Source organism: Saccopteryx bilineata, chromosome 6 (genome assembly GCF_036850765.1).
Source record: "Saccopteryx bilineata isolate mSacBil1 chromosome 6, mSacBil1_pri_phased_curated, whole genome shotgun sequence".
Lineage (NCBI taxonomy): Eukaryota > Metazoa > Chordata > Mammalia > Chiroptera > Emballonuridae > Saccopteryx > Saccopteryx bilineata.
In genome coordinates, this window is record NC_089495.1 from 142999990 (window position 1) to 143024491 (window position 24502).

At 45.8% G+C, this 24502-nt stretch overlaps 1 protein-coding gene across 1 annotated transcript in view; it reads right to left on the reverse strand.

Moving 5' to 3' along the window:
• NBAS (NBAS subunit of NRZ tethering complex) overlaps window positions 1–24502 on the reverse strand; it is a 352849-nt gene that overhangs the window by 195365 nt on the left and 132982 nt on the right. Inside the window, 4 exon segments of the mRNA XM_066234551.1 lie at window positions 8199–8372; window positions 10581–10766; window positions 17931–18084; window positions 22120–22203. Coding sequence (XP_066090648.1) covers window positions 8199–8372; window positions 10581–10766; window positions 17931–18084; window positions 22120–22203 — 598 coding nt within the window.

Consider the following 24502-nt stretch of genomic DNA (forward strand, 5'->3'; position numbering starts at 1 on the left):
GCGGGAGGAGAGAGACCAAGAGGAAGGAGAGGGGGAGGGGTGGAGAGGTAGATGGGCGCTTCTCCTGTGTGCTCTGGCTGGGAATCGAACCCGGGAATCCTGCACACCAGGCCAATGACTCCGACGGGTCTACCATATCATGCTTTTTACTTAAAAAAAAAAAAAATTTACATTTCTTTTGAATGCTGATGAACAAGACACACCAAATCTTTTTCGCCTGCAAACTACTACCTTCTTTATTAGATCTAGCTAATAACACTGTTCTGTCTTTTTTCCAAATAGCTCCAGATATATGGAAAAGATTTATATAGGCGGAAGGGGACCCTCAAACCCCTCAGCAAGATCTTCTGAGAATGGCTTTTAAGATACCTAGAGGCAGAAAAAGCCCAATAGAGATCAGGGGAACTACCAACTTTTAGGATACACCCTTAAAGGCTCCAACACCCCAAAGGGTCTCATAGGATGCCATCTGGGTCCTGCTTCAATAGTGGAAAGGAAGGTCATTGAGCTAAAGCCTGCCAGGCTTACACGCCTCTGCTGTGAGGAAACAGGGACACTGGAAGGTGGGCTTCCCCCTCGCTCCTCTAAGGGAGGGTTCAGTCTCTTCCAGCCCTGCTCCAGCCACCTATGACCTAACCTTGCCCAGAAAGCTGGGGTTTGCCACTGAAGGCTGAAGGTGCCCAGGGCCATCGGCCCCATCTACAACACTGTGGACGAGCCTAGGGTATTTCTTCCAAGAAGCAGGTAAACTGATCTCATTCGCACAAGGGCCACTTAACTATGTTTTGCCTGAATAGTCAGGTTTTTTATTCTTCCCTCAAAGATCTCTGTTGTGGGTGTTGATAGTCCTATTTTCTGCTGCTTTGCTTAATATATAGTGTTTCCTTTATCCCTCCTACCTCAATGCCCCACTCATATTTCAGGCTGAGACCTACTCTTAATTTAGAGCTCTCTTTCCTCCTTTTGCCAACTTGTATTATGAATTTACCTTTGCCACCCAGGTTAGTGTATCCCAAGGTTCTCTTTACCAGGCCACAGTCACAGAGCTCCAGGGAAAAGCAACCTGGTCTCAACTCTCCAGGCAGAGGAGAACAGAAGCTCCATATCCACGCATGCTGCAAATGGCTTTTTCCAGTCTGCCTGAATCATTACCAGCTAGAAGCAGCGGTCATTGGGACTTGGACATGAGCTGCAAAGTATAGAATGGTGACAACAATTCCAGTGCCATGCGGACTTTTCCTGTGGGGAACTTTCCTAGACTCCTGCTCCCTGTGACAGCTCCTAACAGACTGAACTGTGGTTGGGTCGCATTTTTCAGGGATTTGGCATGGTGATGGGGCCAACTTGGACTTGGGGAACATGTTAAGGACACTACTCATTCATGGATTCTTGCTGTATTGGCCAAGAGTTTGCTTAAAGGCTGTTAATCACTGTAAAAAAAATAGAGGACTGGATGAAGAAGATGGGGCACATATACACCATGGTATATTATTCAGCTAGGAGAAAGGGTGACATCGGATCACTTATAGCGGAATGGTGGAGTCTTGGTAGCATTGTGCGGGGGTGAAATAAGCGAATCAGAAAAAAACAGGAACTGCAGGATTCCATACATTGGTGGGACATAAAAGCGAGACTAAGAGGCATGAACAGGAGTGTGGTGGCTATGGGGGGTGGGGGGAGGGAAGGAGGGAGAGGGGGAGAGGGAGGGGTACAGAGAGAACTGGATGGAGGGTGGCGGAGGATGATCTCTCTTCGGGTGATGGGTATGCAACAGAACTAAATGACAAGATAACCTGGAAATGTTTTCTTTGAATGTATGTACCCTGATTTATTGATGTCACCCCATTAAAATAAAAATTTATTTATAAAAAAAAAAATTAATGAAAACAAATAACTTTTCCCAATTTTTTGCTATGTGCCAGGTACTGTTTCTAAGTTGTTACATGTGTTAGTTCATAAATCCTCAAAATGAGTCGGTAAGATTGGTATTAGTCCTACTCATTTTTGCTTTACATAAAGGGAAACTGAGGCACAGGGCTAGTCGGGGGCAAGCCAGGACGAAAAACACAGGCAGTGGCTCCAGAGCCCAAGCTCAGCGACCCAGCTCTCCCAATCCTACATAACTTCACACACAGGTGAATGGAAGAGACCGAGGAGAAATACGGTGATCAACACCTCACATAGGGCAAGAAAGTGTCCCAGGAAGACAAAAAATAGTGAGACGAGTTTCAGTCAAGGGATAGTTTGGGAAACTGGCTGAAACAGAAGCCTAAAACCTTGAAGTCCAGCCCCCTGCCCCTATCTCTCTGCATCCTGTCTTCCCCAAACATTCAAGTGTCCTTTGAAAAATGAAAGGCTCTAGCATCCCTCTTTGGTCATATACATTCCACATCTTGTGCTGAAACTCTGCATTGGCCCTGCAAAGTGAAAGGTAAAGCGTAAACCTGCCGCCCTGCCTTTACATAAACATGAAAGCAGTAGGTGAGGTGTCCTCGGCTTCCCGCTCCTACCGCGAATGTCTTCTCAAGAACTTAGTCTTGTCCTATTCCAAACCTCCCTAATCATCCAGTTTTATCTCCACTTGGATATGCCTTCAACTGAACTTTCCCAGTCTTCTTTTCCACAGTTGCTGCATATGCTCAGTAAATGCTGGCCCAATGAATAAATGCTCATTTGATTCTTATACGGAGATCCTCTTCTCCTCTCTGTATTTCTTTGGCTTCTTCCAGTTCTCTTCTTATGCCATTTAGCATATTTATCTCAGTACAACCTATTGTGTATGTAAATCATGGTGCTCAATTTTTTTTTTTTGTATTTTTTCTGAAGTTAGAAACGGGGAGGCAGTCAGACAGGCTCCCTCATGCATCCAACCAGGATCCACTCGGCATGCCCACCAGGGGGCAATGCTCTGCCCATCTGGGGCGTTGCTCTGTTGCAGCCAGAACCATTCCAGCACCTGAGGTGGAATGGAGCTGTCCTTAGTGCCCAGGCCAACGTTGCTCCAATGGAGCCTTGGCTGCAGGAGGGGAAGAGAGAGAGAGAGAGAAGAGGGGGAAGGGTGGAGAAGCAGATGGGCACCTCTCCTGTGTGCCCTGACCAGGAATCGAACCCAGGACTTCCCACACTGGGCCAACACTCTACTGCTGAACCAATCAGCCAGGGCTGACGATGCTCAAATTTTTAAGGCATTTTTCATTCCTGCCCTGTTAGATTCCCAACAAGATATAACTTCATAGAGTGTATGACACACTTTCTCTTATTTCCATTATTCCTGGTAGTGAACAGTAAACCCCCACTCAGTCCACCTCAAGCTACAGAAGAGAGCCCGCCTAGGAATTTCTAAGAAATCAAGAACTAAGTCTTCCCCACCATGCATACCAGATGTGCACACTGCATAGCGAGGTAAAAATGTAAAAAATATAAAAATAAATTATAGTGTTAAAGTTATGTATTACAGACAACTAGAAAAAGAAAAACAGATGAAAAGATAGTTGGAAAATACCAGAAAATCAACCAATTAAAAAAATTAGTGCTTGACTTTTTCTGTCTCATTTATTTCACTAAGCATGACATTCTCAAAGTAAGGAACCATATGATTTCACTCATACATGGGATATGAAACACAAAGCAAAAATGACAAACACACAAAAAACTCACAGACACAGACAACAGTATGGTGGCCACCAGAGAGAAAGGGGTGGGGGGTCGCAAAGGAAGGGGTAAAAGCCGTCAAGTATAAGGTCACAGAAGGAGACTAGACTTTGGTTGGTGAATATACAACACAATATACAGATGACTTATTATAGATTTATACACTTGAAACTTATATAATCTTATTCACCAATGTCACCCCAATAAATAAGTTTAATTAAAAATTTTTTTAAATTATAAAGTTCAGAATACAAAATTAACATACAAAATCAAGAGATTTCATACATACAAACAATAAACAAAAAAATTAGGGTAGAGGAAACATAATATAAAACAAAAAAAATTAAATGTTTAGAAGTAAATATAACAAGAAATGTGCAAAATTGACATGAGGAACATTTTAAACACTCCTGAAAGACAATAAAAAAGACACAAACAAATAAAATAGAATGATAGCCTTTCTTCTTCAATAGGGTGACTGAATATTATAAAGATATTGACCTCTTAATTTATAAATTCAGTATGATCACAGTAAAAACAGCAACAAGCCATTAGACAAGTTGACACTGAAGTTTAGACAATAAAACATAAAAGAGCCAAAAATAAATTCCTGGGAAAAAAATAACTACAAAGGAATACTACCATTACCAGCCTTAAAAACTAAAATTTTGGCCATGGCCAGGTGGCTCAGTAGAGTGCCATCCCAGCACACTGAGGTCGCAAGTTCAATCCCCAATCAAGGCACATATGAAAGCAATCAATGAGTGCACAACTAAAATTGGGGCAACTAAGTAGAACAATGAGATGATGTCCTCCAGGAGAGGGCATCTCAGACAGCAGGGTCTTCAAGGACAGGCAGGTATTCTTTAACTGCAGGAAAAGGGGAGAGGACTATCCCAAACAAAGGGAACAGCCCGTCAGAATGCAAAGAGGCCCAACAGGGTGAGTAGGTGAATGGTTCTGAGCCAGAGACTACAGCTTTCGTGGAGGCTGACCAGCCAGGCAGACCATCGCAGACCGCAAATAACCTTTCAGGCTGCTCCAGAGCCCCGTCGCTCACCCGGGTGGCGATGGTAACCCCAAAGGTTTCCCGCAGGTGCTGATGGGATCCCATCTGCGCTACGGGAGGGACCACTGCAGACACGGAGACGCCAGACCGGAAAGGAAAGCCCAGCCACTTGGCTCTCCTCTCCTCTGATGTTTATGTACCTCAAACAGCTACGTTTTATTCAAAAGGCACATCCTAAATTGCCAAGCAAAACAACAAAGAGCTGACTATATACAAAGGATTTACAAGACTGACAAGAATTTTTTTTTTTTTTTTAAGATTTTCTCAAACTGTCTTGGTAATAAGCACTCTTTTAATTTATTTTATTTTATTTATTCATTTTTAGAGAGGAGAGAGAGACAGAGAGGGAGAGAGAGGAGAAAGAGACAGAGAGAGAGAGAAGGGGGTAGGAGCTGGAAGCATCAACTCCCACATGTGCCTTGACCAGGCAAGCCCAGGGTTTCGAACCGGCGACCTCAGCATTTCCAGGTCGACGCTTTATCCACTGCGCCACCACAGGTCAGGCAAGACTGACAAGAATTTAAAGTCACGGCTTCCTTCCTCATAAAACATTCATCTCCCATCCAGCCTACCTCTCGCACAGGGTTTTGCTGCCAAGAGCAATGACCCCCCCACCCGGCGCACGGGACAGTGTTCTGCCAGCACGAGCAATGACCCCCATGCATGGGACAGGGTTCTGCTGCCATGAGCAATGACCCCCCCCCAGTGCACGGGACAGTGTTCTGCCAGCACAAGCAATGCCCCCCCACGCATAGGACAGGGTTTTGCTGCCATGAGCAATGCCCCCCACACATGGGACAGGGTTCTGTTGGCATGAGCAATGCCCCGCCCCCGCACACGGGACAGGGTTCTGTTGGCATGAGCAATGCCCCCCCCGCACACGGGACAGGGTTCTGTTGGCATGAGCAATGCCCCCCCCACACGGGACAGGGTTCTGCTGCCATGAGCAATGCCCACCACCCCGCACACGGGACAGGGTTCTGTTGGCATGAGCAATGCCCCCCCCCGCACACGGGACAGGGTTCTGTTGGCATGAGCAATGCCCCCCCACGCATAGGACAGGGTTCTGCTGCCATGAGCAATGCCCACCACCCCGCACACGGGACAGGGTTCTGTTGGCATGAGCAATGCCCCCCACCCCCGCACACGGGACAGGGTTCTGTTGGCATGAGCAATGCCCCCCCACGCATAGGACAGGGTTCTGCTGCCATGAGCAATGCCCACCACCCCGCACACGGGGCAGGGTTCTGTTGGCATGAGCAATGCCCCCCCACACACACACGGGACAGGGTTCTGTTGGCATGAGCAATACCCCCAGTCCCCGGCCCACAGGACAGCACCCCAGACTGAAAACCAGAATGCTAAGTAGTAACTGCATTTGAGAAGATGGGAAAGTTTACATAGCCAATGAACAGATACATTTTTGACAGACAAGCCTGCCAGAAACCAAAAAATGTTAGGTTAACAAGCAACAAACACTTCCCTTTTTATCTTAATTATCCTGTCTGTGAATGCACATCTTGGAGGACTTCAGATCGCTAACAGAGGCTAGCTAGCACAAGGAGGGGCACTCAACGAGAATTTAGGGCTGGACAGGGGCTCCAAGGACCTCTGCTTGCATCTCACTACAAAGTTCTGTGCCTCAGTGACCATGCCTTCCTGCCTGAGGCCCATCCGATGGGTGGGGGCCACTACCTCCTGAGCCAGCATATCTGACCTACGGCCTAGTAAGAGGTTATTTACTGTGCAGAAGTATGCTGCTCTTCACAAGGTGACTTACCACCAGCAAATCTAAACCACCATTTGAACCAGATAGCACTATAGAGTGATATAGTAATCTTAAACCAACAAGAGTTATTAAGAATAATTACAAGATCTGCTCATGAGATTCTAAAGATTTTCATACACATTTTGAAGGTCCTCATGGACAGATATCTTTTTTTCTAGTATTGGTGTTATGGTAAAGCATACAGTTAAGAAGATAATTGTGAGATTACAATGCTTCAGCCCTGGTTCCACTCCTTACTCTGTGACCATGGGCAACTGCACAACCACTCTATGTCACAATTTTCTTTTCCTGTAATATATTAAAATATATGCGTGTATATATATACACACACACAGTGTGTGTCCGTAAAGTCATAGTGCAATTTTGACCAGTCACAGGAAAGCAACAAAAGACGATAGAAATGTGAAATCTGCACCAAATAAAAGGTAAACCCTCCCAGTTTCTGTAGGATGAGTGGCAGCATGTCCACATGCACAGATGATGATATAACACCGTGTATACAGCAGAGCAGCCCACTGCCATGCCAGTCAAGATGTGGACGGGGCCCTGGCCGGTTGGCTCAGCGGTAGAGCATCGGCCTGGCGTGCGGGGGACCCGGGTTCGATTCCCGGCCAGGGCACATAGGAGAAGCGCCCATTTGCTTCTCCACCCCCCCCCTTCCTCTCTGTCTCTCTCTTCCCCTCCCGCAGCCAAGGCTCCATTAGAGCAAAGATGGCCCGGGCGCTGGGGATGGCTCCTTGGCCTCTGCCCCAGACGCTAGAGTGGCTCTGGTCGCAGCAGAGCGATGCCCCGGAGTGCCAGAGCATCGCCCCCTGGTGGGCAGAGCGTCGCCCCTGGTGGGCGTGCCGGGTGGATCCCGGTCGGGCGCATGCGGGAGTCTGTCTGACTGTCTCTCCCCGTTTCCAGCATCAGAAAAATACAAAAAAAAAAAAAAAGATGTGGACAGTACAGAGGAAAGTTCAGTGTGTTCTGTGGCTTGCTAAATTTGAATCCATGACCAAAGCGCAACGTGAATATCAGCACATTTATAACGAAGCGCCACCACATAGGAATAACATTACTCAGTGGGATAAGCAGTTGAAGGAAACCGGCAGTTTGGTGGAGAAACCTCATTCTGGTAGGCCATCAGTCAGTGATGAGTCTGTAGAGGCTATACGGGATAGCTACTTAAGGAGCCCTAAAAAAATCTGTGTGTGAGCCCACATCGAACTGCACTGAATAGGTATGAAACTGGGAGGGTTTTCCTTTTATTTGGTGCAGTTTTCACATTTCTATCGTCTTTTGTTGCTTTCCTGTGACCAGTCAAAAGTACACATGACTTTACGGACACACTGTATATCTACCTCATAGAATGGTTGTAGGATTCAATGAGTTAACACTTGCAATGCATCTGCCAATAGTAAGAATTAAATACCTATCCACTGTTAGTCTTTTTAGTGTTGTCAGTTTCCAAAATACAATAGTCAATAAACTTAGGAATAAATCAATTAAACATAATTTTGTGAACTTCCAAAAACAATTTTGGACTGAACTGTGCAACATTTTTAAAGAATTAAATGATGACCATTCTCCATACTGCTTAAAGGAAAATGACTTGCAAAGTCTATTATAAAATATTGATAAATAAAACCTACTTCTGTAGGGGGAAAAAACTGCAGAGATTTTTCAGATACTTGAGTTTCTACTTACATCTGGTTTGGAATGCTGAAATATCTTCAATGGAAGTTTTAAGTCCCCTTTAGCTAAAGTTACCAAATATTCTTTTAACAGCTCATTAGCCACACCAGGAGACTGCTTCTCACAGCGATGAAGAAAGGGAACCATCCACTGGTAGGCACTTGTCACATACTTGTCCTCAGGACACTGAAAATATGGTTAAAAATAAACACATGTTACACTAAATTAAATACTTGCTTATACCAGACTAAAGTTCTAGAACTCCCAGATGACCAGACTGAGGTCAACAGAGGAAGCCCACGCCTTTCTAGAACAGACACTGCAGCTCACCCCCACATGGAAACTGAGAGGAAGATCACCCCCACGCGGAGGCTGAGAGGAAGACCGCCCCCACGTGGAGGCTGAGAGGAAGACCGCCCCCATGTGGAGGCTGAGAGGAAGCCCGCCCCCACCTGGAGGCTGAGAGGAAGATCGCCCCCACGCGGAGGCTGAGAGGAAGATCGCCCCCACGCGGAGGCTGAGAGGAAGACCTCCCCCATGTGGAGGCTGAGAGGAAGACCGCCCCCACGTGGAGGCTGAGAGGAAGATCGCCCCCACGCGGAGGCTGAGAGGAAGATCGCCCCCACGCGGAGGCTGAGAGGAAGACCGCCCCCACGCGGAGGCTGAGAGGAAGACCTCCCCCACGCGGAGGCTGAGAGGAAGACCTCCCCCACGTGGAGGCTGAGAGGAAGACCTCCCCCACGTGGAAGCTGAGAGGAAGACCGCCCCCACGTGGAGGCTGAGAGGAAGCCCGCCCCCACCTGGAGGCTGAGAGGAAGATCGCCCCCACGCGGAGGCTGAGAGGAAGAACCACTGTCCCCTGGTGCTCCTGGAGCTCAGAGTTGCAGCACTGCAGCGGGTCCGGCCCCTCAGTACCATTACCAATGTGGGGTCCCTCTTTGGTATGGTCAGCTCCAGAAGGCACACTGCACGATGAAATCAGAGGGTCTTCCCAGGCAAAGAGAGGTTCTAACCCACAAGTGTGCATGTGTGTGGGGGGGTATAAAAGGAGTCAGAGAAAGAGAGACGGAGACCAGAAGTCACAGACTACAGAAAGTGTATAACAGAAAAGATAACAATATGGTGATTACCAGAGGGGGAGGGGAATGGGCAAGGCAGAAGAGAGGAAAGGGGGAATAAATGGTGACGGAAGGAGACTTGACTTTGGGTAGTGAACACACAATACAGTGTATAGATGATGTATTATAGAATTGTACACCTGAAACCTATATAATTTTATTAACCAATGCTACCCAATAAACTTAACAAACATTAAACTACAACAACACAAAGCAGAGACAGGTGTAAAGAGGCCCCACTCCAGAACACTCTCACCTACAAACCCTGGCTCCTCCCCCTTCCTCCCCCTCCTCCTCTGTTTTGTTTGTCCCTTTACCTCCACCTTCACAAAACTCCCAGCAGCACACATAACCTGACTGGTTATCCCTGACACCACACAACCCACTCTCTTAGTTCTCCCAAGAGATACACTTACACCTCTTAGGAGGAGTCTTACCTAGAACACAAGCCAGTTTCACCGGGTGGACAATCAGAAAAGAAATGAATAAGAGAAAGGGAAAGTAGGAACAGAGGAAGAGACAAAAGAGGGATCGATCAGAGGGAGAAAGACGAGAGAGGGATAAGGAAGAGAAAAGAAGATGAAAAGAAAGTCCCCGAGAGAAAGGGAAGAGTCAGGGAGAAAAGAGCCTATCAGGCCGTGTGACCCAGCCTGGCCGGCCACACGACCCAGCCACCCGAGAGCAGAGATGAAAAGGGCTATCAGACAGCCAGCACCTCTTGGCCTGTCCTTCTTGAGCCGACGTCTCTACTCGGTGGGCCTACTAGAGGCCAGATCCTAACATTAGGAATGTGCTTTCTCCCCAGGCTGACCCCCCAAAAAATCTAAGACTGTCCAGGCAAACTCTCCTAACATCCTAACCCAGAAAGCCAAGATGTTTCCTTCACACAATCACCCTGCCCTTGGAACTCAGAACCTTTTTTTTAAGACCTTGAATTATGTACACGGTTCTGAATTTTAACATAGCAAAGGATTAGAAACATGGTCCTCGAGTGACAGCCAGTTTAGAGATATGCCTGGCTGGAAGGGGAAACAGAAGTGCTAGAAGATGCGTTATGAATAAAGGGCAAGCAGGGTACAAGACAAACAAAAGAGTTCGGGATGCCTTCCGTAACTTAGCAATACAATTTAATATGTTTTTGAAAAAAGTCAAGAAACCTTTCTTTATTTCCTAAGTTCTCAGGACAGTGGAGGACATTTCATCTTTGGCTTTGAGACACAACATTAATCAAAGGACACAAGGAATATTTAAAAAGAAAGTTAAAATAAAAACCTACACTATTCATCAGTAATCGTAGTTTCTCAATGTCTTTCATTTGCTGGAGTTCTTTCAAGGTTAAGGTCAAGTCACAACCGGCTTCATAGACCAACGCTTCCAGAGTAACCAGGTTATCACAGAGGACCAGCAAACCAGGAATACCCCGCTCCATTCCAAGCCGAATGAGGGACAGTGCACAGTCAACCTGAAATGGAAAGGCAACAGTAAGTCGAGGACTCTGGTTCTGCCACGCAGGGGAGGGCAAACATAGGTTTACAGTTATAATACAGTCATAAATAATAATACTAGAAAGAACTTTGTTTTGTATCCTTCTGTGCAGAATTCTTCCAATCAATTTATATCAAGTCATATCAACAATAGCATATATATTTGGTACAAAACTTTATAGAGTTATTTATCAAATATATCAGGATCAAATGGTTTCAAAAGAATCACAGCAAGAAACTCTGAAGATAAAGATGGTAAGAGAAAGACAACAATCTTAAATTCATAGACCTTTACAGTTTACAGAGCAGTTTTACATATATTTATTTGTCTACTGAATTCTGGCAACGTGAACAGGCCGGGGAAGAAACGTCACTAGTTAATGATAATGCCGAATTAATCCTAGTCTCACTGTAACATTCTGCTCCAAAAACAACCCTTTGCTTTCAGATTCCTCTCCGGGGCCCACCCTTCCACAGTGCCTCCCACACAGAGGGCACCGGGTGAATACCTGCTGAAGGACTGACTCCAACAGACATTTTCTCTGCTGCACCTCGGACACAGTGCTTTCCTACAGATGCTCGGTAGACAGCCATCTGCCTCCTATGACTTCATCAGGTTCACAAAGTGAGAGTCTGATCGACAGCAAAACTATCTACAGTGGCCAAACCTATATAGCACCTCTTCCTCCGCCTTACTCCCTCTCCTAGACGAACGATTATGTGGTGAGGGCCTACTATGAGCTGGGCACCACTCTGGGAGTTATGAATACAGACGTGAGTAAGATGAGGTCTCTGCTTCAAAGACCTCTCCATCTCACAGGACACAACCATCGAGGCCGAGCGAGGTAAGGGTGGAGGATCTGTACGCACTCAAAGCAGAGGGCACATGGCCCAACCCGAGGTTGGGCAGGGTCTCCCGGGGGGGGGGGGCAACAATTCAAACGAGCTTTAAAGAATCGACAGCATTAGCACGTGAGGCAGGAAGAGGGGCCAGAGAGCAGCATGAAAGGGGGGCTAGGGCGCACAATGTGCTGTAAAATCATGATTAGTTCCGAGGGGACTGGTTGGAGGTGTGAGGAGAAGCAATGGAAACGTGGCCGGAGCAGAGGGCGGGGCCAGGTGATGCAGAACACTGTTCGCTGAGCCAGGGAATCAGCAGTTTCCTGAAATGCGATGCAACCAAAGGACTGTGCACTGAGGCATGCCATGCATTACACTTTAGAAAGAGCACTCAATAAGTATTTATTGGGTGAGGAACTGGAAATGAACTGGACTGAAGAGGGCAGACTAGTAGGGGAATCACAGTTACTAGCATTCGGAGAGTCTCCTAGTGACAAGCGTGTCCTGGGGGAAAGCACTATTGATGGGACAAGCCAAGAACAGGAGCCATGTGGAGGAGACTGAAATGAGTGGCTAAGACAAACAAGAAAGGACCCACGTGGCATCCCAGAAGCCTATGCAGAAGGGACTGCAGGAGAGGAGGCAGCAGTGCAAAAGGGCAGTCTGTTAAACAACCGAGGGAGGAACCTGACACCTGACACAGAGAAGGGCTGCCACGCTGCGCTGCGGCAGGGCGCAGAGAGTAGCCCAGCTCCCGGGACACAAGCGTAAGCGGACGTGGAGAAGGTGCTTCCAAAGAGCAGTGAGTGTTGCCAAGCTGAGCTGGGACAAAGAAGACAGCTAAAACAAGCCAGGGAGAACACGACTCGTGCATGTGTGTGCATGCATGCATGTGTGTGTGTGTATGTGCACGCGCGTGCTTAAAACAGAACTGATTTGAACCTTAAGGCAAAGCAGTGGAGATAGTCGAGGAGAAGAGGAGGATACAGAAGAGAGACCAGACGACTGAGCAGCTGGGAGTCTGGGCTTCACCTGGAAAGCAAGAAAGGGGACCATGTCCTCAGGGAAAAGCTGGCAAGAGTAGGATAAAGGGAAACGAGCTCTCCAATTTCCCAATGAAATACAAAGCGGAATCACTGCCAAGAAGGATGAGGGAAAAGGAAGTGGGCAGGGGTGAGAAGCAGAGACCAGGAAGAGGGAGAAGGGAGAGAGGGAGCAGCCCGGAAACAAAAAGTTGCCCACCTAGGTTAAAGGTCCACCCAAAGCCCTTCAAAGCCCCAGGGACTGACTGACAGGCGAAGATGAAGTGCAAAAAAAAAAAAAAAAAATGTATTTTCAGTTGAAAAGAGGTTGTATCCTGGCTGGTTGGCTCAGTGGTAGAGCGTCAGCCCAGCATGTGGATGTCCTGGGTTCAATTCACAGTGAGAGCACACAGAAGCAGCACCTATCTGCTTCTCCACCCCTCCCCCTCTTGCTCCTCTCTCTCTCTCTCTCTCTCTCTCTCTCTCTCTCTCTCTCTCTCTCACTCCCTACAGCCATGGCTCAATTGGAGCAAGCTGGTCCTGGGTGCTAAGGATGGCTCCATGGCCTCCACCTCAGGTGTTAAGAGCTCAGCTGCTGAGCAACAGAGCAGGGGTCCCAGATAGGCAGAGCATCGCCTCCTAGTGGGCTTGCCAGGTAGATCCATCCCAGTCGGAGCTCAGGCACAAGTCTGTCTCTGCCTCCCCTCTTCTCACTGAATTAAAAAAAATGTTGCAAATAAACACAAGGGGAAAATTATAGGTAGGTAAGGCATGAGGCAAAACTGGAATGATCTGGTTATACATCAAAAGATAAATGTTTTTACCTGTCTCATAAAAAAATATATAATTAATGTCTGAAAGGAACTATCTACTTGTACACCAATTTAGAAAAAAACTCTATCTCAGGTGAATTTTCAGAAAGCATGAAGAAAACTTGATGCATAAAACATCCCCATAAAACAGCTGGAACATAGCACATTACCGATGTGTAATTCATTCACCAATTTTGTGAGCTGAATTCGTCTTTCTAATATCAGCTTTGAGTTTGTTGCTTTCTCAATACTAACTGAAGTAAAAATGTTTTAGAATCAAGTAACTGACACCTTAAATAAAAGAAGCCTCTCATGCAACCTAAAGAATAATACCGTAAAGCCCAAGCCCTCACTGGATAAATTTCACCAAGAAACATTTTCCTAAGCCTACAAAAACGTTTTGTTAAAGGTGTTTGTAGGCACCAAGGAAAAAGAAGTCCCATATCAATTACATATCCAAAAGTGAACAAGATAAAACTATGTTAGATATCCCTTCGACTGTAGCACAAGCCACATGAAACACCAACGCATAAAATGAAACTGAATAACAATACCTCTATTAGAAGTGTTTTAAACAAATGAAAAAAAGACTAGAAGGCAGCTCAACAAAGCATCCCAAAATCATTCTTCTTTCTTTATAGTTACTCCTAATTACTCACAAGATCTCAGGACATCTAGGGAATTATTAGACTATTAAAACATTTCAATTTCAGAAAGCTCTGGGTTTTTTTAAATAGACTCTATTTGTTCGAGCAGTCTGAGGCCGACAGCAAACGTGAGCAGGAAGAACAGACTTCCCGTGCTCTCCCTGCCGCCACACGAGCACAACCGCCTGCACGCTCAGCATCCGCCTCCGAAGGGGCACGTTTGTTATCATTGATAAACCTTTCCTGACCCAGCCTATCTCCCATGTCCACAGTGTGCATTAGGGTCCACTCGTGCTGCTGTACATTCTTTGGGTTTGGAAAAATATATAATGACAGTATCCATCATTCCCATACTATACAGAGTAGTTTCACTCCCTTAAAAATCCTCTTGTTTCTCTTTTTGTTACTGCTATTTTCTAAAATCCTGAATAATGACTGAACTTTAAGTTATAAAATATTTAAAACTACAGGCCCTGGCTGATTGGCTCAGAGGTAGAGTGTCAGCCCAGAGTGTGGTTGTCCTGAGTTCGATTCCCGGCCAGGGCACACATTTGAGGCGCCCATCTGTTTCTCTACCCCTCCCCCTCTCACTTCTCTCTCTCTCTCTCTCTCTCTCTCTCTCTGTCTTCCCCTCCTACAGTCATGGCTCGATTGGAGCAAGTTGGCCCCAGGTGCTGAGGATGGCTCCATGGCTTCCACCTTAGGCACTAAAAAAAAAAAAAAAAAGGCTCCAGTTGCAATACAGCAAAGGTCCCAAATGGGCAGAGCATCGTCCCTAGTGGGCTTGCTGGGTGGATCCTGGTCAGGGCACTTGTGGGAATCTGTCTCTGCTTCCCTGCCTCTCACTGAATAAATATATGCATATATTTAAAATATATATTAAAATAAAAAATATATATATTATATATATATTTAAAACTACAAATTGAGCAGTCACTACTTATCTTCTAAAATACATGAGGGTGATTACCAAGCATTTTTTAGACATGAGATAATTCTGAATACTCATTCCTAGTTCAAATAACAGAACTACCTAGAAATCAGTTATTTAAATGCATATATAAACACACTCACACATGCATTTCTCCTTACTCTCAGAAAGCTCTATTTAGTTCAGCTAAGAAACCACAGAGTGCTCAGAGAAAACTGGTCCAAACAGAGTCCTTTTCTTGTTAGACAGTAGTAAATGCCATGCAGTTCCTGTAAATCATGTGATGCTATCTTAAAAGATGTCCAGATACAAATTATGCATTTTATGGTACAAAAATGTGCCTCATTGGCTCACTTGAGAGCTTTCTTCATCGATTATTGTCAAGTGAGTTCCTCTTGTATCAGCAAAATAAAATGCCTTTGCTCATGGTGAACAATATGAACTGGTCATTTGCAGATACGTGGTATTGGCCTAAGACTACAGTTCTCAATGGAAGCAGAACAGTCCACCAGGAGCCATCCAAAAATCCTGAGGAGGCATTTCTGTCCATCACAAGAATTAGTGGGACCTACTGACACTTACTGTGTGGAAGCCAGGGAAGGTGACACCCCACAATGTGCTGGGGAGCCTACATAACCAACCTGCCTGAGTCCTACCTTCCACATGCCCTAAAAACCCAGTTACAATGATCAGAGTCTAGACCTCAACTTCACTTAATATTTACACAAAATCCCTTTTTGCATGGTTTAAGTTAAAAAGTTTACCGTGAGTTGTTCATATCTCAGACAGCAATCTTGGGTATTTCCCCCACACAATAAAACCTGACAGAATCCACAACTTGAGCTATCTTACTCAAAGTGACTTCTCACTGACTTTACTTCCCAGAGTAGTCATGATGCAACATTTACGTATTCTATTGATCCAATACATTGCAGTTAAGTCATTACGTTAATTTTTTGGAAATTTTCTACTAATAGAAGTAGAAGTCTATGATTTTCTCATCAGGATAACAAGTATCACAAAACATTTGCTACTGCGGACCTGAAAACCACTTTTTTAAATTAATTGATCTCACCTAAGCTATTAAGATGTGTTAATTGTTCATTTTTCATGTGGGCTCTGTAAGAAATATTATATAGTCCCTGGCCGGTTGGCTCAGTGGTAGAGCATAGGCCTGACGTGCAGAAGTCCCGGGTTCGATTCCCGGCCAGGGCACACAGGAGAAGTACCCATCTGCTTCTCCACCCCTCCCCCTCTCCTTCCTCTCCGTCTCTCTCTTCCCCTCCCACAGCTGAGGCTCCATTGGAGCAAAGATGGCCCGGGCGCTGGGGATGGCTCCTTGGTCTCTGCCCCAGGTGCTAGAGTGGCTCTGGTCGCAACAGAGCGACGCCCTGGAGGGGCAGAGCATCGCCCCCTGGTGGGCAGAGCGTCGCCCCTGGTGGGCGTGCCGGGTGGATCCCGGTCGGGCGCATGCGGGAGTCTGTCTGACTGTCTCTCCCCGTTTCTAGCTTCAGAAAAATACAAAAAAAAAAAAGAAATATTATACAAAGACCTGGACTCGGTCTGATTCTTGTCCCTGTGCACCCTAAGCAAGCTGCTCACTCTCCTTCCTGTGGACTCTAACTGACAACTGACCTACCCACCACACAGAAGGGCAGACTGCATCAACTACAGAGATTCTTCCCATCACGACAACACCTTGAGATTCTGAACATTTTCTACTACGGTCCTTACCCATTTCAAAAACTTAGAAAGTCAATCATAAATATTCTTGGCCATCCCCCAGGAAGTTTGGTCTATAATATTCCCATCAGCTCCAGCAAATATTTCACCTTGAATTCTATGAATACGAACAGTAGGAATTGGATTAAGCAGAAATTCAAGAAGGAGGCTATCAAATGGCGACAAAGGGCCGTGCCAGACGCACAACATGGAGATATAAACAAAGGGTAGGAGTTCCTTCCCACAGCACTGGAGTCAGACCCTCTGGGGTCGCCTTCCCATCAGGGGAAATGGCCCAAGGCCAGGACTGCAAGTAGAAAGGAAAAGTCACCCACCAGCCAGGCGCTGAATGAGGCTTCTCAGTGCAGCCTGATGCTCTTCACTCAGAACTGCCAGCCTCCATCCTCTGAGATGGGGACAAGCACCGCTCACACTGCACAGCACCCCGTTAGCAGAGCTTGTAATGTTCTCTCCTGCACATTTCTTCGTTCTCACAGACTCTGGAATGAGCCACTGAAAACAGTCAGCAGCAGGTCTGGAGCTACCAGGCGTGCTGGTGGAAGACTCGAGATTAGTACTTAGATGCCTATATTTCTGTAGTCCTCACCTCTCTCCCTCTCTCTCTCTCTCTCTCTCTCTCTCTCTCTCTGATACCCCCTCTAGTGCAGCTGCTATACATCTCAGTCAGGCACATGGGACCTGAGGGAGACGCGACCTGGACGTAAGGAAAACATTAGGACAGAGCCTCAGACGGGGTTCCTGAGGAGCTACGTAAGGATTCACTGCAGTACACACTACAATACGGCCAGGCGAATCAAGCACTTTTCGGTTGATACAATCTTTTTAATTAATATGGCATCAAACCTATTAAAAATATATGGACATTCTCACAACAGTCTGGACCATATTTTGCAGCTTATGGTTTAAAGAAAGATTTTGAACAATTTTTCTTGTATGTAATGGCTCTCTAATAATTTATTAAAAAGCCACAAAAACATTTTAGATAAAGGATAAACAAACAAATGTAAGAAACAGTCATTCATCCCTCCGAAAGCGTACATGTGACCGTGACACTGCCGCCAGCAGCCACGCCACGCCACGCAGGAACACTCGGGATCCAGCACCGCACTGCTGGCCTCTCCGAGCAGCAGCATCGCCGTCCCCTCACCTGTCCAGCGTGATGCTCGATCTCCTCTGCTCTGGTCTGGTACCAGTCCATGACCTCCTCCACTGCCAGCCGGGGGCTCTTGTACCGCAGGAGCTCAGGCTGGGCGGCGTACAAGAACTCACCTTCATCTTGGAGGCTCGACTCAACCACCCGTCTGTAAAGTGCAAAAGGAGCAATCGATAACTGATGGGAATGCTGGGAAGAATTATAGTGGAGGGGCCAGTCATAGAGACAGGAAGGCTGCGTGTGCATTCCTATATGTACGTGCACACTTACAGGATAAATAGAACGTTTCAGGGAAGCTTCATTTATTTTCCTATTAGTTTTCCCAATTAAAAAAACTCAGAATGGATGATAAAACAACTATTCCTCAAATCAATCAAAAAAGTATTAGCAAAATGAAAATTACCGCAGGACACTTATACAAGACACACATGGCCGGAGCCTGCCACAGGCCTACTAAATCACCATTACCTATAAGGGCAGCCAGGCCTACTTTAGGAAAAACACCCCTCGGGGATTTCAATACAAATATCAACTAAAAATCCTTGCTTTCCGTGTTCGTAAAAATAAAAGGAACTAAGCCTTATTTATGTTGGTAATATTCCTTTAGTGGTGTCAGCAACAGATTACTAGACTGGCATTTGCAAAATATGGACCAACTCCACACCACTTGCCATCAGGAGCGAGAAAGAAACATCTAGAGGAATGAGCACTCCAGTAACTTCACGGAGGTGACAGGTTACAAGTTTTTATGAGGTGGTCCTGGCCGGCCATGGTTAAAGACTAAGAAAACATATACATATATAAATGAAACTAAGATATTTCAGAGAGACAGACGGAAAACACTGCATTCCATTAGGGACGCCCACTCATCTACAGTAAGTTGACTATAAATGACAGGTGCTATAACTGCTACTCTTACAAGCCAACAAACGGGCCCTGGAGTCAGAATCAGGCTGGAGCACAGTTCCATCTCCAGCAGCTGTAGAACCTTGCCTTCATGAGAGAAAATCAGTCTAAGAACTGTGTGTGATTCATATAAAAATGGGAACAATACTATGCAAAAATATGCAGAATAATATGAAGTACTAATATGAAGTTGGCCCACGGCAGCTGCCTCATTTTTATGTACAGGTATTATTTTTACAGGAGTGATTTGTAGCTGCAATATATGACCAGACACAAAGCCCACGAATATTTGGGCATGTTAACCACAGGCCTTAGACAACCTCTTACGCTTCTCATTGGTAGTCCGTTACTTACCTTGTCTCACAACTGCCATTATCATTCTGACCAGTGGTTTATTCCCCGTTGTGGAAAAAGTCACAATGCGCCCTCTGAAATCTTCCTTTTAAAGCTGCCCCACTGCAGCGGGAAAAATCCCCACAAGCAACTCTGAGTTCCTTTGATATGTATTTCAGTTCTTTCTTCCCTCCAGCACCATTTGAGAGACTACAACCACTCTCTCCTTCTAGAACATGCTTCACCTTCAGTCCAGGACACTCTCCTGTCTGACTTCTCTCATCTTCTGGCTGCTCCTTCTCAACCAACTTGGCCAGAATATCGTCCTCCAGCCCCACCATTAAATGGCAGCTCTTCCCTACTAAACACTGAGTCCTGTTCCCTTCCCATTCTATACTCTCTGGCTCCCCCTTGGACTAAACAATATAAGTTAGCACAGACATGACGACTGCTGTATTCGACCCCTAACCCAGACTTCACTTAGAAGCTCTACATTCTGTTTCACAAGCACTTCAAATACCACGGGACCAAAATTGAGTTCACAATATTCTCAGGTAATACACATGCCTTTTTAAAAACAGAACCCTGATGATGTCATCCCCATGCCTACATTTATAACTATAATCTGCCATAAAATACTCCAGCTTTATCCTGGTTCCAATCTCACTTTGGTCCTATATCCTGATTTTCAGTCCTTGAAGGGGGCCTGACCTTCAGTCTCCAACATGCTCTTCACTCAGCTAGAACACTCCCTCCTTGCATCTGTCAGACCCATGTCCACATGCTAAAGCCTATCCATCCTGGCCCTGGCCACTTGGCTTAGCAGTAGAGTGTCAGCCTGGCATGTGGAAGTTCCAGGTTTGATTTCTTATCATGGCACACAGGAGAAGTGGTAATCTGCTTCTCCACCCCTCCCCTTCTCCCTTCTCTCTTTCTCTCCTCCTCTCCTGCAGCCATGGTGCGAATGGTTTGAGTGAGCTGATGATGGCTATATGGCCTTGCTTAAGGCACTAAAAATAGCTCAGTTGCTGAGCAATGGAGCAACAGTCCCAGATGGGCAGAGCATCGTCCAGTAGGGGCTTGCCAGGTGGATCCCAGTCAGAATGCATGCAGGAGTCTGTCTCTCTGCCTCCCTGCCTCTCATTTAATAATAATAAAAAAAGCCCACCCATCCCTCCAATCTCAGTTTTCACACTGCTTCCCCAGGAAAATCTTCCTTGCCTGCCCCCCAAGTGCAGGTGTCACTATCACATGCTCCCAGCGCCCAACCACCTGCCACAGCATTCATGACACTGGGGATGTCCCACTACAGCACCCCTCCTCTCAGATGACGTCCTGCTAGCATAAGTCCAGGACTGCGTCCAGTTTCTCTCTTCAGTCTTCGGGCTCTGACACAGGACAGACACTCATTAAATCATTAAGCAGCAAGAGAGGACCTGTCCCATTGAATATCTGTGTCATCTTCAAAAGTATCTCTTCTTCTGCCACATATTTCCTGGCTTTTCATTTTTATAGTTTTAGGAGTGCCAGCACAGCAAGCTTGAGTCCCATTTTAGCTCTCTGTGCTTGGGCAGAGAAGAGACATGCTCACGTCTTCTATCTACTTGTTAAGAGGCTCCAGCAACAAGCTAAGGGGAACTGGGGTGTAGCTGGGGGATGGGGCTGGGGCTCAGCCGTGCCACTCTGTCCAGGCCCCTCTCATGTTGAGAACTGTGGCGACAGGGTCAACACACCCCTCCCCACCATCACATCCACTGGCACCAACCTCCCGTCGCCTTCAATCCACCCATCCCTTAAAACTCTCAAACAATTGGTAAGTAGATGTCCATTGAATGGGGCTGATCAGTACCGTGCATTAAGCTCCAGTCTGTTGAAACTCCGCAGAAATGGCAGCAAAAGATTTTCCAAGGGGCGTGGGGGGGGGGGGGGAGCATGGTAAACTCTCAAGGAAGAACAGGGTACACAGAGTAAAAAAAGAACTAAACCATGATTTTTCATTCGAGGATGTCTACAGATAATAGCCAGAACTGAAAAATCCAGAAATAGCTGTATAATTATGTTATTCAGAGATACATAATAAATTCCAGAATAATCATCTCAGAGAATTTAAAATAGTTGCTTCTGGTGAGCAGAATATAAAGGAAGAGGAACAAAGGATTCTGGGTATTGCTTTTTGCTTTTTTTTTTAAACAAGCTTGCTTTTCTTTAAACAAGCTTTTTTAAATGAGCTTTCCTTTTTAAAAACAATTTTTTAAACAAGCTTTGCTTTTTCTCCAACAAGTTCTTTTAAACAGAGCACCAATATTCAGCATATAAATTTTCACTAAATGCCCAAATTCCCAACCCCATTGACTCGGCCACCACACTAACCTATGCCTGACGCCCAGGAACCTGGAGATTCTCTTGCTCAGTTCAGGAGTGCCAACAACAAACCTCTGGTCTCCTGGGAGAAAGTGTGGGAGGAGACAGCGAAGGCGCATTCTTCCGACTCCGAGGGCTGGTGGAGAAAGGGCTTCCACGGTCCCTCACCTGCCCTTCCCCCCCACGCCTCAGGTCCCACCCCTTGCACAGTGCTGGTGCCCCCACACTCTCGGGCTTCCCAAGGTTACAGCTTATACAAGTGAAAAATGAAACTGAATCAAGAACAAAATAGCATGCATATCACAATTAATAACCATGACAAATATATCTGTGTATGTCAAAGACTGAAAGTGAAGATCTCAAAATGAAAAAGTTTGTGTAAAAGGATCATTTGTAGAATAATTCCTTGGTAGCATTTCATATTTTTCCATTAAACCAATTTTAACTGAGTCAAGTTTTTTCTTATTTTTTTTAATTCATTCAAACTCTAAATCAATGACTCGCAGCACACCCCACCTCCACTGGGTGGTCTATTCAACCACCCCACGATGAGAAGTAGTGCCATCTGCTGGCTGACTCTTACCTGCACTCTGCCTCCTCACACCAATCTTTCTCTCGGTGTTTCTGTTCATGCCAAGGAATGATCACCAAGGAGTCACCGTTATAACTTAAATTTAAAAAAGGAAATAGATAAGTTAAAATACACATTACATGAATAACTGCCTATACAAGGAACATGTAGCAAAAGATCTCTCTAACCTTAAATCTCCAAGACTCCTGGTTATGGCATGCTAGGTGGTACATAATACATATTGGATAAAGTATGTAAATGAAAGAGACCAAACCGCAGATCTCTCTTCTATCATAAAATGGTTCAAAAAGCAAAGGAAAACTCAAAACAAACTTAGCAAGGAACTAAAGAATGGTATGGGTGTGTGTGAATTCACACAAACTAAAACATTTATCAAGAGCCCATATTTTATGTTCTTAATCCTTTGCCTTCAAAAAGTTTACAACCGAACTTCCTGTGATCATAAAAAGTAACCACTGGCCCTGGCCGGTTGGCTCAGCGGTAGAGCATCGGCCTGGCGTGCGGGGACCCGGGTTTGATTCCCGGCCAGGGCACATAGGAGAAGTGCCCATTTGCTTCTCCACCCCCACCCCCTCCTTCCTCTCTGTCTCTCTCTTCCCCTCCCGCAGCCAAGGCTCCATTGGAGCAAAGATGGCCTGGGCGCTGGGGATGGCTCCTTGGCCTCTGCCCCAGGCACTAGAGTGGCTCTGGTCGCGGCAGAGCGACGCCCCGGAGGGGCAGAGCATCGCCCCCTGGTGGGCAGAGCGTCGCCCCTGGTGGGTGTGCTGGGTGGATCCCGGTCGGGCGCATGCGGGAGCCTGTCTGACTGTCTCTCCCCGTTTCCAGCTTCAGAAAAACAAAACAAAACAACAACAACAAAAATAAAATAAAAAATAAATAAATAAAAAGTAACCACTAGCTACACGTACATGAATAGAGCACATCAAATGTGGCTACCAATACTAAGGAAAAGAACATGAATTTAATTAATAATAATTAAATTTTAAATAGCCACATGTGACTAAATGGCTACCATATTGGACAGCATAGAAGATAAGAAGTAGCAAAAATAAAGAAATGATTTTGCAGGTTAAAAATATCACTGAAAGATAACAGGAGAGTCTAAAAGAGGCAAAGGACTGATGGGATAAATTAAGAATAAATTTAAAAATGAAAGTGAGGTAAAAACAGTACGGTGATGCCGTGGAGTGATGTGCCATGAGTCATGAGGCCAGGGAAACAGACACATCTGCCTTTTGTCACATGTTCTTTTTATCGCATATAACTTTCTCTTTGGCACATGACATTCTAAAGTGAAGCACTTCACATATTATCCCTAAAGTCCCTTTTAGCTCTCAACATCCTAGATCCCATGAAAACAACTGAAACGTTCTGAATCTAAAACCCTGGAAGTTCTGAAAGTAGAGGCTGGAAGTGGGCAGTGCTAGACACCCCCTCAGAATTATTACTGGTGCCAATTATCCAAAGTCCAGGTACCCCCATTAGATGTATACTAAAAGACATGTATCCCACAACATTATAGAAACAGTATTTTACCCCCTTGCTAGCTAACATGTAATGTCCTGGCTAACTTTGTACCAGAGATACATATTTGAAGGCATTTGAGTCCCGATTTTTAAATTTCTGCATCATACAGATGATCATTTGGAATGAATGCCTCAATCACACTATTTCATTTGTCACCAAGTGAAAAGCTACATTATTTTCTTCCTTGTCAATAACTAGTATTTTATCACAGACTACTGAAATGGGAAGTAAAAAAGAACATTTAGATACAATGATGACAATGCTCACTCTTCCAACACAAGAATAAATTACAGCGATGAATTCAGGAAGTTGGGAGACCAATAAAGGTAGCAGACTATTACTGCCTTTTCTAATCAATGCAGACACGGTTCCACAAGCTACACAGAAGTTTGGGGGTTTGGGGGGGTTTTTTTGGTATTTTTCTGAAGTTGGAAACAGGGAGGCAGTCAGACAGACTCCCGCATGTGCCCGAACGGGATCCACCCGGCATGCCCACCAGGGGGCGATTCTCTACACATCTGGGGCGTAGCTCTGCCACAATCAGAGCCATTCTAGTGCCTGAGGCAGAGGCCACAGAGCCATCCTCAGCGCCCGGGCAAACTTTTGCTCCAATGGAGCCTCGGCTGCGGGAGGGGAAGAGACAGAGAGGAAGGAGAGGCGGAGGGGTGGAGATGCAGATGGGCGCTTCTGCTGTGTGCCCTGGTCGGGAATCAAACCCAGAACTCCTGCACGCCAGGCCAACGCTCTACCACTGAGCCAACCGGCCAGGGCTAAGTTTTCTAAAAGACTTATAAAAAATGTATCAAAAGATAAGATATGTATTTCCTATACAAAGTACATATTAGAT